We start from the raw sequence: 18,024 nt of genomic DNA, 5'->3' as shown, positions 1-18,024 counted from the left end.
TCCAGGAAAGCAGAATTCTCTGGAGGCCGAGATTTTGCTGGCTCCCCTCTGACATCTTGTCCTTACTTGTGTGGGGGTGTTTATAAGCCCAGTACTTCAGAAAAGCGCACTGAGTCATTGTAAGTCCTATGTAGCCCAGTTTACTTGCAGTGGGCCTGCACAATTATTGGGATATTCCAATGAACATAAGCTTCAGCCTTTGAACACCAAGGGGGGCACCAGAGTAACCCTTCTGCCCCCCACCCTGACCCTGGTGAACAAATGGTTCTAGCTTTCTTTGGGAGGGAGAATGAGTTTGTGTTGAACCAGCCGCTACTGTCCAGTCCCATTTGCTGCAAGTGGCAAAGCTGGTAGGGTTGTGGGAATGACTGAAGCTGCGTGACCTCTGCAGGCTTGGGCTTGTGGCCGTGCCTTTACCCACACGGACTGTAGACTGGACCTGGGCTGTTCCCTCTTCCCTGAGGTTGGACAACGTTGGGCACATGGGAAGTGGCGTGCACATGACCCAGCACAGTCACAGAGGCAGAGCATGTTGACGTCACAGATCACCTGTCTTTTCTCAGTGCTCCCACTTTCAGGAGAGTTAGGGTAGACTAGTGGTTCCCAGCCCAGTCTGGAGCCCCCCTCTGCGCTTTCTGACTCCTGGAGCAAGTCAGAGCTCCTCTGTGGCCCAGTTTCCTCATTTGTACAGTGAGGGTGGTTAGCCGCTGGCTAATACTACTGTTTGCATTGTTAATTATAAGTAGACGCATTAAGGGCTCAGAGAATTGATTTACCCAAGGCCACATGGTCTGTCTTGTCAGATGTTGGACTAGAATGTGTGACATGGCTCCCCGTTCCTCTTACCAGAACAGAGCAGGTGGGTAGGAGTGATGGGAAGGTACCACAGGCTTCTGACCCAACCTTTTCTCTGTCTCCTTACTGAGGTCATTCATTGCACCAGTGACATACCAGCCCTGTTACCTGGAATCCTGGGAATTTACCCCACGTGGAGGACAAGGACCATTTTATCCTTTAGAGTGAAGAGGCCATAAGGGGTGTTTTGATTATGTCCTGGGCGTGGGCCAGGCTGGATTCCTTCATCTGTCCCTCCCTCTTGCTAGAGGCTTTTCTAAAGGTGAGGAGACCAGGTCTAGCCCCTGAGGTCAAGGAATGGGAAATGGCACCCTTGGAGCCAGAGGCCAGGAGGTGAGTGCTGCCCAGGGTGGCATGTAGAGAGGTCAGATCAGTATGCGATATTACCTTGGCCTTCAGGTGGCTATGGTTTTGGAGGGAGGGACAGCCCAAGTGATGGCCCATAGGGAGGACTCCTGCTGCTTTAGCCTGCACTAGGTGAGACCATCCATCTTCTTGTGTGGGGCTTTGCATAGCTCACAGCCTGTCACTGTCACTTGTGATTTGTAACCTTGGAAAACACCTGACTGTGCATTCCAAACTTCCAGTGGAGGTATTCACAACCTCCTTCAGTCTAGCCCCAACCTGTCTTTCTTCTAGCAAATATTTATTGACCATCTAACGTTCCAGCCGCTCTCCTAAGTCTGACACTGCCTTTCCGACCAACACCTGACTGCCGCATTCCCTTGTATGCCATACCCTCCAACTGCCTGGTCTTTTTTCCTGAGTGTACCAGCTTGTTCACATCTCCCTCATCCAAAAGTACTCTCTGCATGCCCCCATTTTTTTTTCAATCTAAGTAATATATGCATCTATTAAAAAAAAAAAGAAAAAAGATAGTAGAGAAGGGACAACTTGACCTACCATTGCTCTTGCCAGGTGCAGCTCAAAGATCCCACTACTAGCCATTCACTCCCAGGCCGTCATCTGGGACTGGTTCCTTGAACTGTGCCACTCCCACCATGGCCTGCTCCAAGGACAAGCAGGCTTTTGTCAGGGGCCTTTTTTTTTTTTTTTCCTTTCTGTTTGGATGGAATTAATTTTACTTCCCTGATGTGTGGAAGGGAATTTCATTTAGTCCTGTGGCCCTAAGGAATGGCATTGCCTCCCAAAACATGCCCATCTTAGTCTGTTTTCTGTGTCTAAAAGTACCTGAAGTTGGCTACTTTATTTTATAAAAAAGGAATTTTATTCAGCTCACAATTTTGGAGGCTGAAAATCTAAAATTAGGCAGCCCCATCTGTGGTTTGTCTGGCAAAGGCCCTGTTGGTGGCATCACAATGTTGGATGACATCACAGTGATGGGAGTGCAGGTGAGTAGCAGAAGATCCCTTGGGGACCAGGAAGCTGAAACTTCCTGGAGGCAGCGTTGCTCCTTTCTAACAGCTCACTCTGAAAGACTAGCATGAACCCCTTTAGGGTGATGCCCCCAGGGATCTTAAGACCTTCTGACCTTCTGTTAGGCCCTCCCTGTTGAAGGCTTCACTCCCATGAACAGCTCTCCTTTGGAGACGGAGTCTGCACCACGAACCTTTGAGGATACCCTCAGACCATCTTAAACTGTAGCAGCATCCCAGGAGCTCTGCTGTTTCTGGATCATGTCTAGAGTCTGACTGTTGGGTGGCGTAAATGATGATGGTCTAGGCTGGCCTTTCACAGCAACAGGTTCATCTATAGGATGAATGAGCTAAATGTGAGCCTGCTGGCCATTGGAACCTCCAGGGGACTTGGGCTTTATGGTTTGGTCTCCCCTGTGTGAACCACCGCCACCCACCACCCTACCATCCCTAACAACAGTTGGACCTGAACGTGGAGTGAGGTCTGGGCTATGTGCAGGATTCTGCTGGATGCTTTGTCTCTGCCTTTCCTGGATGGTTTTCCATCAAGCTGAATATAATTGAAGCAGTGGTCCTCAGCAGGGATTTTCAAAATGAGCTTTAGAACCTGTGTGCCTGAAACTCCCTTTGTCCTGCACCCTACATGGAGTACTAATGTGTGATCATCCTACAGCATCATCTGTTGTTAGTTAGAAAGCAAAGAGAGAGGGAGAGACAGACAGACAGACCGTTTATGGTTCACTTCTCAAATGGCCACAGCAGCCAGGGCTGGGCCTGACCACAGCCTGGAGCTGGGAACTCCATCTGGGTCTCCCACATGGGTGGCAGGGGCCTGAGTACTTGAACCATATTCTGCTGCATTCCCCCAGGCACATTAGCCCAGAGGTAGATCAAATGTGAAGTAGCTGGGACTGGAACTGGTACTCTGCTGTGGGATGCTGGAGTTTCAAGTGAAAGGTTAATCTACTGGACCCTGAGACCTGTCCCAGCATCCTTTTTTTCTGGAGGGAGGGAGAGAGGGTAACTGATCTGTAGGGGAGTTGTTTTCCTCTTGCTGACTTCTAACCTTGAAGAGGATTGAATCCTTTTGATTAAATATACATACATATGTATATGCAAATGTGTACATGCTATGAACAGAAGTTTCTTCTCTGTTTATATATTTTTGCCCACTTGGAAGATGTTTAAAAAAAAAGAGGAAAAGGATGTGATTTGGAATCTTGAACACTGAATGAACATAATTGTGTTTCTGAAAACTGTGAATGTTTTGGTAGTCATAGAGGGTTTTTGGTGTCACTGCAGCACTGGCTAATGGATGCATAGGAATAGTGCAGGTTGGTGTTGTGGTGTGTCACTGCGGACTTTGATGTGATTTCTCAAGGGCCAGGGTGTGGAAAGTCCCACTGAGAGTGTTTTTTGGAGTGAACCTGGCAGGGGAGCTGGCTCCCTGATTGGAGCTGGGAGCTCTGAGAGCCTCCTTGTGGGCTGTGGGTCTTCTGTGCATTGGCAGTGTGCACCTTCTGAGCCTTCCCTAGGGTGAGGCAGGGCCTTGCAGTGTGTTGATGGTAATTGTGGATTCACTCTAGAAAGACAGTTCTCTCTCAGTTGCATTGTGCCAGCAAGGTCCCTTCCTCCTGGCCCCTGGGCAATGATATTTCAGGGTAAGGCGGAAATATTGCATGGGAAGAAGGGACTTCCTTGAACCTATCTTTCTGTTCTGTGTGGTAGTTGATGGGAGCTGGTGTTTCAAGAGTGCTGTCTGCAATATGCAGTGCAGGAAGGCAGTGAATGAATGCATGGGATACAACTAGAGGACTGGGGGGAGGTGAGGCTGGAAAATAGGGAGGGGTTGGAGTTGGTTCCTGCCAGCCTGAGCCCATGTCACTTGTGATTGCATTTCGTGACTGTTGGGCACAGCTGGCAGATAGGATGGACTTAAACTTTACCAATTTGATTTCTAGTTCTGAAGCATACAGCGGAGGGCAGGGCTAATGAGATTTGCCATTTTCTTAGTGCTTGTTGAGCACAGAGCTTGCTGGGCAGCCTTCCGGAGCTCAGGTCCTGGCCCCGCTGGGACTTGAGTTCGCAGTAAGGCCTCAGAGGCCCCAGAGCACCAAGAGGCTACCCCCTTGTCTTGTGCCTGCCTCCAAGTGGGAACGCTGCACAGCACCAGTGTTAGAATGAGTTCTCCAGATTCCAAACACGCCCCCTGCCTGTGGAACAGGGGAAACTTTTTAGTTTTAAGAAACTGAGAAGAGGCTGGGGGTTCCTGGGCTGTCTCTGGGTCAGGGAGGGAGGACGGTGGCCGGGTGCTGGAGGCTGCAGGGACCCGGGCTGGGCCAGCCTGTCTGTGCCCAGCAGCAAGCTGCGCATGCTCTGTCCCAGGCTTAGCCCCTTGTCTTTTTCAGTTCTGAGCCCAGATCCTAGAGTCCTTATCCACTGTATCTTAGACAAGTCACTTTCCTTCTAGGAGCCTGTTTCCCCTTTGAAGAGGTAGGGGTGGAGCCACATGCTGGCTCCCTCCCTTCAGGCCCTGGTTATGTGATTCCGAAGAGCTCACCCTGGGACGGAAAACACATTTTCCACTCTGCCTCCTCCCCTCAAAGAAACAACAGGTCAGTGAGCTGGAGGAGGAGAATCTGAGCTGGGGGCTGACCTATCACACCATTCCGGCTTTCCTGGGAGTTTGTGGAGCCAAGTCAGTAAAGATACAGAGCTGTTTCATGGCCTCAGAGCCCACCTATTGAGTCACAGCCCTTAGCCTGGAGGGGACTTGGCTCGAGCCACATACTGGGATCCAGATGCCTTGATTTCTGGGCCAGAGCATCTGCCTCCTCCTTACCCCTGGGAGAGTGGACTGCAGCCAGGCAGGAAAGCATGGTGGGATGCTGGCACCATGCAGAGCCCTCTCTGGAAGGCTCCCTGCTTCCCCCAGGGTGTGCCAGCTGTGGACCCTGTGACTGCTATTGCAGGGAAAGTGAAGGGGCTGCTTATGGGCAGGAGACCCCCGGATGCTCTCCACGCTCACCTGCTCTGGGCTTTGGGTTGGCCTTGGCTACAGCTGTGTTTTCCCAAGTGTGTTTCTGCAGAGTTGTAACTGGTTGTTCTGAAAGACTCTTCTTACCAAAGAGGGAAGCTTAGGAAGTACCCTGTTAAACCTGGTTAACAGGTTTCTTTCCTGCTGATTTCTTGGAGCCTTTCATGTACCTTGTGTGAGGAGGCCAGCATTAAAAGAGACCCATGGAAATGGACTGCAAGGGAAGCAAGAGAACCACGTAGTGAGGCCACTGGGAGGAACCGAAACCCAGACAGGAAAGTGATTTGTAAAACTGGGTCTGCACTGTGTGTGTCTATGTGTGGCTATTTTTAATCTCTTTCTTTTCTTCATGATTCATTCGTTTCTTTTTCCCTCCTGTCCATGCTCATTCCCCATCTTTGGTAATGTTAAAAAGAAACCATGGTAAAGTATGTGTCACCCAGTTTGCCACCGCAGTCACTTTTAAGCATGTATTTCAGCACTGTGGAGTTCATTCATTTTCATTGTGCAATCGTCACCCCATCCTGCCTCAGCTCGCTTGATCTTGCAAAACCAAAGCCCTGTCCCCATTCAACATTGACTTCCCGTCACTGGTAGCCCATGTTCTACATCTGTCTCTATGAATCTGGCTGCTCGGGGGGGTTGGGGACCTGGGTGTCTTCCTCTTTGTTCTGGGTTTGTCCTCACAAAGAGCAGAAGCATTTGATGCCCAGGCGAGGGCAGGTGTGATGTAAGAGCAAGAGAAAACGTAGGCACATGTGAGTGTGAGCTGCCCCACACGGAGATGCACCTGCCACAAAAGGCTGGTGAGCCCTGCTCGGGAAGGAGGCCTGAGAAAGGGCTCCTCCCAAGTTATCAGCCTCTTTCATGACTCAGAGGGTGAAGCCTGGGTGGAGTGGGGTGTTCGTATGCCTTGTGTAAGGCTTTTTGGGTTTTCATGGCTGTCCACATGGAGTTTAATTTCCATGTGACCATTATGGCATCTCCTCATCCCTGGTCCATGATGAGACAGAGGCGCATCATGGGAAGGCGAGTGTATTGGATTGACTGATAAGGGGTTGAGGTAACTAGGCAAGGCTGGCAGAAATTCCAGCTCATGTACTGCCATCTACCTCCCCACTTGCTTGCCTGCATCCCAGGGACCACAATCTGCCTTTTTATGACTGACTTATTTCTCACAGTGCCCTGTCTTCAAGGTCCATTCATGTTACATGTGTTAGAATTTCCTTCCTTTTGTAAATAAAAACATTTTAAAATATTTTAAAAAAATAAATAAATTTAAAAGAAGAATTTCTTTCTTTTTGTAAGATGGATTAGTATGCCACTAAAGGGATTATTAATGAAATACCACATTTTGTTGATACCTTCATTCCTCTCACTTCTACCCACTCCAATTGTTCCTCCTTCTCTGTCCACAGGCAGATAGAGTGTGCCCCACTGTCACTCGTGTATTTCTGAGGCAGTCATTGGAAAGCAAGAGACTAAGGTGGTGATTGTCTGGCTCTGGCCACCGCTGTCACTTCTTCCTGCCTATCTCTGACTTCTTCCCTGAGGCTGTGGTTTCCATCACTCCTGTCCCCCACATTTTTTTAGGCACCCTAGTCAGGCTGTGCCCTTCTCTTAAATATAGATATGGTCCTTGTATTTCCCCCTGGGTGTCCTGGGGCCCAACCTCAAATGGGTGCCCTGGACAGGCAGGTGGCAGATGGATGCACCTGCAGGACTGATGAGGTTTTGGCCACTGGTGCCAGTGGACCCAGCAGGGATTGGATGGCAGTCCTTCCTTTGTGCTCTAGGGCCACTTGCTGCTGCCTCTGCCCCAGCTGAGTGCCATTGGAGTAGGCCTCTCCTGAGGTCTCCAAGGGTGTGGAGACAACCTGCTGTCCTTTTCTTCTCCTTACAGGAATGGTGGTTTTGGTTTGTGCCAGCTGCCCCTCTTCTGTTTCAGGAATAGGAGGGACGGGTCAGACATGGTGTGGCGCCCGTCCACAGCAGGCATTCAGGAGCATGGAGAGACCCTGCTAGTAATGTTACATATGGGAAGAGTGGGTGCAAACAGGCATTATGACTGCAAGCCATGCAAGATGTTTCCTAAGGGCTCTTTGGGGATTATTCCAGAAGCTGGCCACCACACCCCCACGGTTAGAGAACCACCTCAAGATCCCAGGGCTGGAATTAATATCAGTGGCCTGAGAGTGGCAGACTGTGAACCCTACTGCTTCCTGCTTTGCCCACTTCTGCACCTCCCACCCTCTCTAGGAGCCCCTGCCACCTCCTGGAGCCAGAGATGGACCCATGACTGCCCACACTGGATGAGTGCTTAGCTGGGAAGGGGCCAGGCAGAGCGATGATCAGAATCATCTGGGACATTCAAAATGGAAACAGTTTGAAGCAGCAGGTTTGGGCAGTACCCATTGATGAGTATTTTCTAATTGTTTCCTGGGTGGCTCTGATAATGCGCCCTGCTCTGATCCTCTGCTTCGTGTTCCAGCCAGGGACACTGGGGACCCACCAAGGAGACGAGAGGCCATGCCTGATGAGGCCACTCGGTTGGAGCTAGCATCGAGCTCAGGGTGCAGCAGCTAGTTCCTGGTTCTGTGTGCTTCCTCACATCCTCCTCCACCCCCTCACTCTCCTCTCCACTTTCCTGGGGCTCTTGAACTAGAGGTAAACCTTGTAGGGCCCTGCCCAGGGGAGAAAACAAAGGAGCCCTTGAAACAGAGTCCCATGTCTCCCCCCAAAAAGGGCTGCAGCGGGCATTTCTTCCCTGGAAGGGCACTGGCAAGGGCCAGCCCTGTCCACAGGCTACCTCAGCTCCGCCCGTTGCTGGGCAGCTCACACCCAGGCTTGAGAAGCAGTGAAGTTTGTATCATAGGAAAGGTCTAGGTGACAGGTGACAGCCGGGACAGGTGGGTCTGAGCAGTGCTGTCCCACATTGGTGGAAGAGGGAGAGTTAAGACACAGTACTCCACCCTTTACCCCAGCTAGTATCAGAAGTCACGTTTGTTTGTTCATTCATTCATTCCACAAATATTTGTCAGGCCTCTAGGATTAGTGTGTATTTCTTAGCATTGGAGACTTGCCATGAGGAAGACAGACGGGGCACTTGCGTTTGTGGGGCTCGGACTGTGGTGGGTCAGCGCGCCTGGAGCTATGCTGTTGAGCCTCAGCGACTCCCCTCCACAGAGCCACCAGATGCATCCTTGCCTGTGGCCCACGGTGGGGATGAGAAGCACATGTCATCCTGTGCCCTTTTTCTCAAACGCAACAAAATTAACCAGTGTGCTCAGGGTCACACCAAGCGTGATGGGCCAACTCTCTTTGATGCCAAAGCCTGGGTGTTCTTCACCACCATATGGTCCTGAGTTATGGTGAGTTATGGCCCGCTTTTTTTTTTTTTTTTTTAATCAGGGGCAATTAGAAGAAAAAGGCAAGCGCAGTGTGAAACATTTTTTGCTCTAGAACTTGAACAATTTCAAGCACTACTAGAGAACCTCTATAGCTTCCCAAGGAAGTGTGGCCTACTCCTTCCCAGAGAGAGAGCGCCTTGCTGTTGGGTCCCCGTCCATTGGCCCAGCTGACAGCCACTCAGGCACCATGTGTCCCAACTCAGCTACCCTGTGGTTGGTGCCTTCACTTGCTTCTCTTGTCCTTGGTCTTGTTTGCTCATGTCGTGTCCTCTGATGAAATGCCTGATACAGGAGTAAATCAGTGGATGAAAGTTTTCTTATCTCACTCTGTCACTCTTCTTTTCTAATGAACAAATCTTTTTGTAAACATCCTTTCACAGAAACATCTAGGCTGATGTGTTTGATCAGTTCTCTGACACCTGAAGTTAACCGCCGTACCTTCACATCTATGCAAGTGACTGTCCCCCTTGGGTGCTGGGATAGGGATAAAAAAAGAGGAAAGCCAGCTCCTGCCTCGGATAAGACTTTTCAGGGAAGAAATGAAGGGACAGGAGTCCTTAGGTGTGAATGCTGACTTGTGACAATGTGTCTTTGGTGTGTAGCTGCTGAGGGCTGGAGTTTTTGGGCAGATTTCAGGTAAGGACTTAACAGGAGTGTTTACAACGTGGCATATTTTCTAAAACGAGGGCAAAGGTGACTGCAGTGACAGTCCAGCCAGCTGTCTCCCTGTAGGTCCTGCATCTGTGGATTTAACCAGCCATGCCTTGAAAGTCTTTTTTAAAAAATGACATCTGTACTGAACATATAAATTTGTGTTTCTTATTAGTATTCTCTACACAGTACAGTGTAACAGTTCTCTATGTAGCATTATACTGTGTCAGGTGTGGTCATCTAGGCTGCATTTAAAGTACCAGGAGGGGGCTGGTGTCGTGCACAGTAGATAAAGCCGCTGCTGGGGACACACATCTCTCATGTTGGAAAGCATGGGATCAAGTCCCGTGTCTGCTTCTGACCTACCTTCCTGCTAATGTGTCTGGGAGGCAGCACATCATGGTCCAAGTGTCCCCCTTCCTATCTCCGTTATGGCAGACCCAGACTGAGGTCCTGGCTCCTGTATTCAGCCCAGCCCAGGCTGTTGCTGTCATTTGAGGAGTGAACCTGTGGATGGAACGCTTTCTTCTCTCTCTCTCTCTCTCTCTCTCTCTCTCTCACTGTATGTCTCTCCATCTGTTGCTCTTCTTTTTCAATAAGTAAATGGACAGCACAATGTAAGTTATATGCAAATAACATGTATATAAGTTACATGCAAATACTGCATCGTTTTATGCAAAGGACTGGGGCGCCCACAGGTCTTGATGTTGTCGATGTCCTGGCACCAGCCCTTGAGTACTGAGCGAGGACTCTGTTGCTGTGTGTCTAGCCCTCTGTGTGCGGAGTTTCCCTGTGCTTCGCTTTGTTGCTGCTTGTTGACCCAGTCCCAAGTGTCCCCTTAATCTGAGAGGTGCAGGGATTCATGAGAAGCTGTAGAACAAAGCATAATAGGGAGTTCCTGCTGCACATTCTGCTCCTTGTTCCCCCAATCCCCTTTAGGGGACATAATAGGATCTACAAAAATGTGTGTACTGTGGAAGGGGGTGCCAGGGAGGCCTCTGTAAGAGGACAAGGGTGGGTGAGTGCTCACTCTGTTTTCTCTCTCTCCCTGGGTCCTCACTAACCCACTGTTTGGTCTCCTCTTTCCACTCTCCCGCAGACGCGAATGCAGAGTTTGAATCCGGATCCCAAAGCGCAGTACACGAGTATCTACGGAGCCCTCAGGAAAATCATGCGGACTGAAGGCTTCTGGAGGCCCTTGCGGGGCCTCAACGTGATGGTGATGGGTGCGGGGCCGGCCCACGCCATGTATTTTGCCTGCTATGAAAACATGAAAAGGACTTTAAATGACGTTTTCAACCACCAAGGAAACAGCCACCTAGCCAACGGTATTTTGAAAGCGTTTGTCTGGAGTTAGAAAGTTCTCTTCTTCAACACATCCTTCCCCGCGCTGTTCCTCCCCGTGGCCCCAGCAGCCTTGCGCCTCGACTTCGGCACGCTTGCTCATGAATAAGGAACTCTAGAGCCGTGTGTGCGCCCGCACACGTGCACACACACACACACGCACACACACACTTTTGTTGTTGTTGTTCTTGTGCCCATCCTTCACTCTCTGAAGTTGGAGGCACAGCAGTGACAGAGGTGTTTCTGTGTTTTGGTCATTGTTGTTGTGGTGGTGTGGGTTTTTTTTTTTTTTTTTTTAATGCGCACCAAGGCAATTAATGCTGAGACCTCTGAAAAACACACAAAACAAATAGAAACACAGCTTTTGAATACTGGATTCAAAAAACAAAAAACAGACAGTGATCGGGACAGCTTCTTTGAGACTATTTAAAAACTGGCACAACAGGTCTCTACAACGCCAAGATCTAACTAAACTTTAAAAGGTCAAGAAGTTTTATGGCTGACAAAGGACTTGCGCCAGTGCAGAAGGCCTTGCCCGCTTTAAGATCTGGGAATCTTGCCCCCATTCTCTTCCGTGTGTCTCAGTCTCGTCTCTCACCTCTCTGCAAGCAAGGGCTGAAGTCGTTTTGTTGTTTGGAGGGAGAGAAGTGGGTGGGGGGTTGTGGAGGGCGACAGCTCTTACATAAGGCGTGTTTCACCAGGCCAGGCCGGGTGCTTGTGGTTCCTGGGGGTGGGGTGGCCTTGGCATCCAGTGGCTTTTTAGTTATTTGGGTGGGTATGGAATTGGGACTATAGATAACAGCACAAAATGTCCTCCTTTTGAGAAAACTCGTTTAACAACAGAGGGACACCCGTGACCAAGCCATCATGGTGTTCCTTCTTTTTTTTTTGTTCTGCTCAGAACTTATGTCACTCCTGTTGTCACCAACCTTGGCCATTTGGAAATTTGTAGCATGTACAAAGATGTTCACTAAGTGAGCCACGCCATGCTCTGCGGTGCCCTGAGTCTGTGACACTGGGGTTCTGCTTTAGCCAAAACTGCCTTATGTAATAGTGAGGCACCTCTGATGGGGGGCTGGCAGGAGCCAGTTGGTGCCAAGTCTTGCCCTGGGCTGTTGCTGCAGCTTCGTGGTGGAGGCTGTGGTTGTGTTTTTGCCTTTCTGGGAATAATGACAAGTGTGGTGGGGTGGGATTGGGGTAGAGGGTGCTGGAGTGAGGGGTGGGGGTGGAGAGGGACTGTTGCCTGCTTTTTCTGCAGTTCTCCTGGCAACCCATCCATCTTCCAGTGGACATTTTAATTACCAGGCAGTGTCACCAGAAAGGGCGGAAATGCAAAGCCAAAAGCAAAAATCCCAGGCCTGACTGAGGCTTTTGGAGTCCTTGGTTCTTGAAGCTAGGCCAGACAAGGTCCACAAGAAAACGGGCCATCACCTGTGTGGGCCCTCACAGCTATGGCAAATGTACCCTGGAAATCAGTAGTTCTTGACTTCTCTTGGCTATTTTCCTAAAAAGTGCCTGGATTTTAACTACAGAATGTTCTTGGAGATACCTCTTCTGTTCTCCCCCCCACCACCCCCCAAGGCTCTACAGGATATTAACCCGTTTGATCTCCTCTGCTTAAGGGCAGAGTGAGTTAATCTGTAGACAAAGGTGAGGGTAAACGCAATGAAGATCTAGACAGCGGATAAAGCCATCAGGTGTGCTTTCTGGATAGCCTCCGGCTTTAGCAGCTCTGGTCTGTGCCCAAGGTTGACTACTAGAAACCCAAAGCGGTTTCTACGGAATGAAAGCCCTGTATGTCAACCTTCCCCCAGTCACTTGAGGTTCCAAGCAGCAGTGATCCTCGAGGTGTAGCTGGCAGTGAAATGTGCAGTTTATAAGCCGAGTCCACAGCTCCTCCTGCTTTTAGCTTCCAGGGTCTTCCTCAGAACACCCAGTGCCAGAGGGTAATTTTCTGGAGTTTGTTTTGCAGGGATAGCTGGGAGTATGGCCACCCTGCTCCACGATGCTGTAATGAATCCAGCAGAAGGTAATGTCCCATGGTCCCAGGGAGGGGCCAGGAGGGGATGTGTAGAGGGACAAGAGGAAAGGAGTGTGGACGGGAGGGCCGAGGTGGGCGAGGGACTCCTGGTTCCCAGGCAGAGCCAACAGGAGGCTTGAATTCTGTGTGACATTGCTGAAAGCCGCCCGAGGGACCTTGAGTATGTGAGGTTTATGATCTTCCTGTGTTTGTCAACAGAACTAGTTAATCGATTGTGGTCCACAGACTGCCAGGCAGCTTCATGGAAGGTGTTAGGCTAACTGTCGTGGTTGGGTGATTGAATTACACACACACACACACACACACACACACACACACACACACACCCCTGGGCCTTGCTGAGCAATCTTAAGGGAGAATCCACCAGACACCATTATTAGAGTTTGTGTTTATTTTTTATTCATTAGAATTTAAAGTATGGACAAATGTAGGGATTGAACTTCCTGTGAAACCGTCATTCTGCTTCAACAGTTCACCCTGGGGCCTTGTGTTCCCCACATTGTTGTCTCTTCCCCTTTGGACTGGGACGCGTATCCAGCCCAGAAAGCTGCACACACTTTGGTTCTGTGTGTTGTTTCTGTGTCTGAGCTTCCTTACCTGAATGAGCTCTGAAGATTGAGATGGTGTGGGACTTGGGACTGAATTACTTGCCAACCGTCCTGCTCTCTGTGGCTCACTCTCCACGCCATTTCCCCCATCGGGTTGCCAGAAGCGGGAATCAGAAAAAACTAAGTTTCAACATTATAACTGTGGTATGTTAGGTTTGTTCTTGTTTTTTAAGCTTAGAAGCTCCGAATGGCTCTCAGCTGCCTCTGTCCCAGCAAGCAGAAAACTCATTGTGCCCTTCGGGGCCCTGATGGGCTACACTGGGAAGTGCAGTATGGAGTGTTTTTCAGTCCTGGATCCTGAGGTTTACTAGATGGACAGGCAGAGGCACCTGTTCCTTTGTGGTGGTTTCTATATAGTTTATAGTCTGATGTGTTAGAATCTCACACGTTTTTCACTTTTTATTTAGAAAGTAGAGAACTCAGATGTCTTGTTATCTTTCTTAGGAGTCTGTGGCTTTGTTAAGTAAATTTACCTGTCCTCATGACTTTAAGGCAGAGTGCTTTGGTACCAGGAAAGATGTTTTTAGGTATTACATAGAGGGTAGGAATCCCCTGCAGGAAGGCGGTGGCTTGGTATCTTGGGATTTGGTTTCTGTATCACTGTGGTTGCTTAAGTTCCATACATTAAATGGCATCCTTCTGGATTACTTGCAAGACCTAATAGCATATACATGCTGTATACATAGTGCTATTACGCTATATTTTTAGGGACTAATGACAAGAAAAATAGTTAATCTGAATTTGGTAGATACATAATCCCTACCCTCCTCCCCTGCCATATTCCCCCTCTGAAGTTAGTAGAACCCCTGATGCAGGACTGTCTGCTAGAGAAAGCCACCTGGATGTGGCGTGGGTTCTTCCATATGTGATTGACCTGTGCTCATTGACCTGTCAGTTCATGTTAACCATGCAGGTTTTTTTTTTTAATGCTTCCTAGAGGAGAAAAACAAAAAAGCTATTTATCTGAAAAGCAAAATACATCATGGCTGTTCACTTGGCAAGCTTGGACACCAAGATAACTCCAAGCCCAGGGACCACAGTTAGCTGCCATTTGTCTGCTGGCTAGTGAACTCTAATGGTTGTTGTGAGTTAGAGAAGTCAGGGTCTGCCTTGGACATTGCCACTGAATTTGGACAGTCGTCATTTAGTGTCTGCTCACCCTCTGGGGTGAAGACCTTGGAGGGAGTGTAGTGATGATGTGTGAAGAATGGAGGTCAGCCAGGGCAAGCCCCATAGGCACAGGGGTCCAGTTTGTCGGTTGGTGCTGAAGGCAGCTGCAAGGAGCAGCCAGCGTGTGGGTAAGTGTGAAATGGCTGCCTACTTTGAAAAGCCACCTGACGTGTGTCTGGCAGGAGCCACTGAAAGAGTAGCCACCTTCCTGGCCCTGGGCACTGGAGGTGAAGCTGCAGTTGCCCAGTGGGACCGCTCAGAGCCAATCCTTCCGTGGAGGCTCTTGGGCTGGGGCTTGTGTGTGCTTGCTCTTGGTGACGTCTTACCAGTGTGTCTAACGTGCTTGTTTCTCTTTATGGCTTGGCTTCCCGTTGCATTCCTACCTGGGGTGTGACTAAACCCACCCAACTGCCCACTGCCTGCCCCACGCGCCAACACCAGTTGTGAAGCAGCGCATGCAGATGTACAACTCACAGCACCGGTCAGCCCTCAGCTGCGTCCGGACGGTGTGGAGGACCGAGGGGTTGGGGGCCTTCTACCGGAGTTACACCACGCAGCTGACCATGAACATTCCCTTCCAGTCTATCCATTTCATCACCTACGAGTTCCTGCAGGAGCAGGTCAACCCTCACCGGGGCTACAACCCGCAGTCCCACATCATCTCAGGTGGGCTGGCCGGGGCCCTGGCTGCGGCCGCCACCACCCCACTGGACGTCTGTAAAACCCTCCTCAACACCCAGGAGAACATGGCACTCTCCTTGGCCAACGTCAGCGGCCGGCTATCAGGCATGGCTAATGCCTTCCGGACGGTGTACCAGCTCAACGGCCTGGCTGGCTACTTCAAGGGCATCCAGGCCCGTGTCATCTACCAGATGCCCTCCACAGCCATCTCCTGGTCCGTCTATGAGTTCTTCAAGTACATCCTCACGAAGCACCAGCTGGACAGTCGAACTCCATTCTAAAGGGATAGGCTATGGGAAGGGATTCCAGAATCTTGGATTCTCCAAATCCTGCTGCTTCTGTTCCCGCCTCTTCAACACCCAGATTCTTTCTGCAGGCGCTCCCCATGGGCCTTCCGAGCCCTCCAACGCCTTAGAAAGCGTGGAAGACGAGGCAGCCGCTAACCGGAAGGCCGTCCACAGGGGCATCTGAGGTGGTGGCGCTGGTAGACAGGAAAGGTTGGAGAGGGGAGGGGAGTGAGGAATGGCTTTGTCTCTTCCTCCCCCAGGCCAGAAATGTAGCTTTGCTGCTTCACTGTAGCAGTCTCCTTCCTACATCCTTAGATCCCAGAGGAAGGGGAGAAAAGACACAGTGACTAAAAACCATTAAAGGAAACAAAAGTTTTTATGTATATAAAAGTTCCATTACACAGTCTAAAATAGATGGATAATGTTTATCCTTTATTTTTCTACCTAGGTGTTTTTGAATTTGTGTGTGTGTGCTTGTGAGTGACCACAGATAGTGTGACAGCTGTGGGAGAAAATAAGAGGGCTGACTTCTAACGCCGGGCTACGTGCCTGAAAGGGCACCCATGGAAGAAGTTGGTGCGTGTGGTCCCGAGTTGTGTTTGGCCCCTGCTAATGGAAATTTCACTTGAATGTAAAATAATAAGTTTGTATTTGGAGTTTTCTGTTTGTGAGGTTGAAGAAAGGTACGTTATATATATATATAAATGTTGTATGACTTGCAGCTGCAGCTGTTTCCTTTTGTCCAGTCACCTGGATGTGCTCTTCTCTTTCCTTCTAAATGCCCTGGACCAAAGAGCAGGCTCTTAGGTGTTTTCTCGTGGTGTATGCACACGTGCTAGTCCGTGGGACTGCCCAGAATGTAAAATGGTGGGCCCTGGGAGGGTGAGGGCAGCGGAGACCTCTCGCCCAGCTCACTGTGAGTTACAAGTGTCAGCTGCCCTTGGTCAGCACTGAGAAGCCTTTGATTGGGCAACATTTGACTACCCATTCAGCAGGTAATCGAGTTAAATTCCCTCTTTATTCTAGGACCTGGTCTGCATCACCCTTCTAATTCAGAGATATCAGGAAGCTTGGTCTAAGTGTGTGTATTGACACAGCAGCAGTCTACGTCTGGCATTTGGCTACCTGCTACTCTTCTCCTAGCATTCATTCCCCCAGCAGAGCCAATTCTCTGCCTAGTGACAGAGCCAGGCCCTCTAGTCAGGGCCCTGCGCTTGACCACCATCAGGATTGGATGGCTTCAATTTTCCCTTGGCACTCCTCAGCGCCTGTCTTTAAAAATCAGCACATGTGCATGGTTTGGTGGGATCGGTCCTTGTCTGTCACCACAGCAGTCATCTACCCTTGGGCTGCATCTCTCTGGGGAGGCCCTGGCCTAGGCTCTTTTGGATGGTGTGACTGCCTAGGAGGAACTGGGGCTGCCCTTGGAGAATTTCATCTCAGGATCTGTTGCCCCATGTAGTTTTTTGTTTTTGTTATCTCAACAGCTTTGGGTTTTTAGGATGAAGTAGTTGGCTTCTTTTTCCAGATCAGGGAGAGCTACATCAGGTTCCTCCTTCCTGTGCCCAGTGAACAGAACCTTCCTTGGGCAGCAAGGCTTAGCTGCTGACCCATCCTTTCTGGGGACTGAGAGCAGCCTGCTTCTGTCCCACATCTGGGTGCAGAAAGCATATGGTGCCCATGCCGCCACCGCCACTATTTACTGTGTGACTTGCCTTGGGTTAGGAGGGGAAAGCCCAATTCTAAAGTCACATTAAAATCAAATCCTAAGGTAATTATTCCTTTTTCGCCTTCGTTAAGTCCTCTTAAGGTATGCCACACTACTGAACTACTCCTGGTTTCCTATAGGATTTTGCCTCTCCTGATGGTGGGATGCCAGAGGGAGAGATAGGACTGCATTTCAGAGGTGCAAGGTCTGGGCCTGGTACTCTCATTCCAGAATGGCTCACCTGGGGGGCAGCCACCTGTCTGTCCTGCCCAGTGGTCATCAGGTTGGTGGGTAATGTATCTGTCTCAGCATGAAAAATTGTGCTGCACTTAACAGATGCAGGTATTAACTGCTGGGCTTTAATTTTCTGCTGTTGCCCTTAGCTTTGCCAGTGGTAGTGTTGCTTCTTTCAGATTGCAGACTTGTTGCTCAACAGGAAAATAATATCACCACCCATCCCCTCTATAACCCCCCACCCCCACCCCGTGACCAGCTTCATTTCAGGGCATGGACTTAATGGGTGAATGTCTTTGGAGTGACTTCTGTAGCCAGCCAGGCAATTCCACTTCAACATAAGGTCTGCATTACGTGTGTGTGTGTGTGTGTGTGTGTGTGTGTGTGTGTGTGTGTGTATGTGTGTACATTAGGTCTTTTTCCCAGACCACAATTTGAAATTCAACCACGTGCACATCAGTTTTGTTTTGGAATAAAGAATGGAACAGATTTTCAGCTTGTGACTTTTTTCTTCATTTTGTATTGAATCTAGCTATTGCTGGCCTGTGTTCTATGTGTGGTTCCTCTCTCTTCTATGACGTCTTAGTCCAATTGCAATCCTCCAGAGTCCTCCAAGGCTGTA

General features: G+C 49.7%; 1 protein-coding gene across 4 annotated transcripts in view; it reads left to right on the top strand.

Annotated features, from left to right (window-relative positions):
• SLC25A37 (solute carrier family 25 member 37) overlaps positions 1-17,086 on the top strand; it is a 36,183-nt gene extending 19,097 nt beyond the window's left edge. The window contains exons 2-4 of one of the 4 annotated variants that reach the window (XM_040966445.1): positions 10,429-10,657; positions 12,646-12,702; positions 14,934-17,086. In XM_040966445.1, the coding sequence (XP_040822379.1) occupies positions 10,429-10,657; positions 12,646-12,702; positions 14,934-15,454 (807 nt within the window). In that variant the 3' untranslated portion in view covers positions 15,455-17,086. Of the gene's footprint in view, positions 1-10,428; positions 10,658-10,682; positions 11,282-12,645; positions 12,703-14,933 lie in introns of those variants that run through there. The other 3 variants (XM_040966447.1, XM_040966446.1, XM_040966448.1) reach the window with 3 other exon arrangements.
• The last annotated feature ends 938 nt before the right edge of the window (positions 17,087-18,024 follow it).

The sequence above is a fragment of the Ochotona curzoniae genome, unplaced genomic scaffold (assembly GCF_017591425.1).
Source record: "Ochotona curzoniae isolate NIBS_2020 unplaced genomic scaffold, NIBS_Ocur_1.0 scaffold_4505, whole genome shotgun sequence".
NCBI classification, from domain to species: domain Eukaryota; kingdom Metazoa; phylum Chordata; class Mammalia; order Lagomorpha; family Ochotonidae; genus Ochotona; species Ochotona curzoniae.
This window is presented reverse-complemented; position numbering and strand designations above follow the sequence as displayed.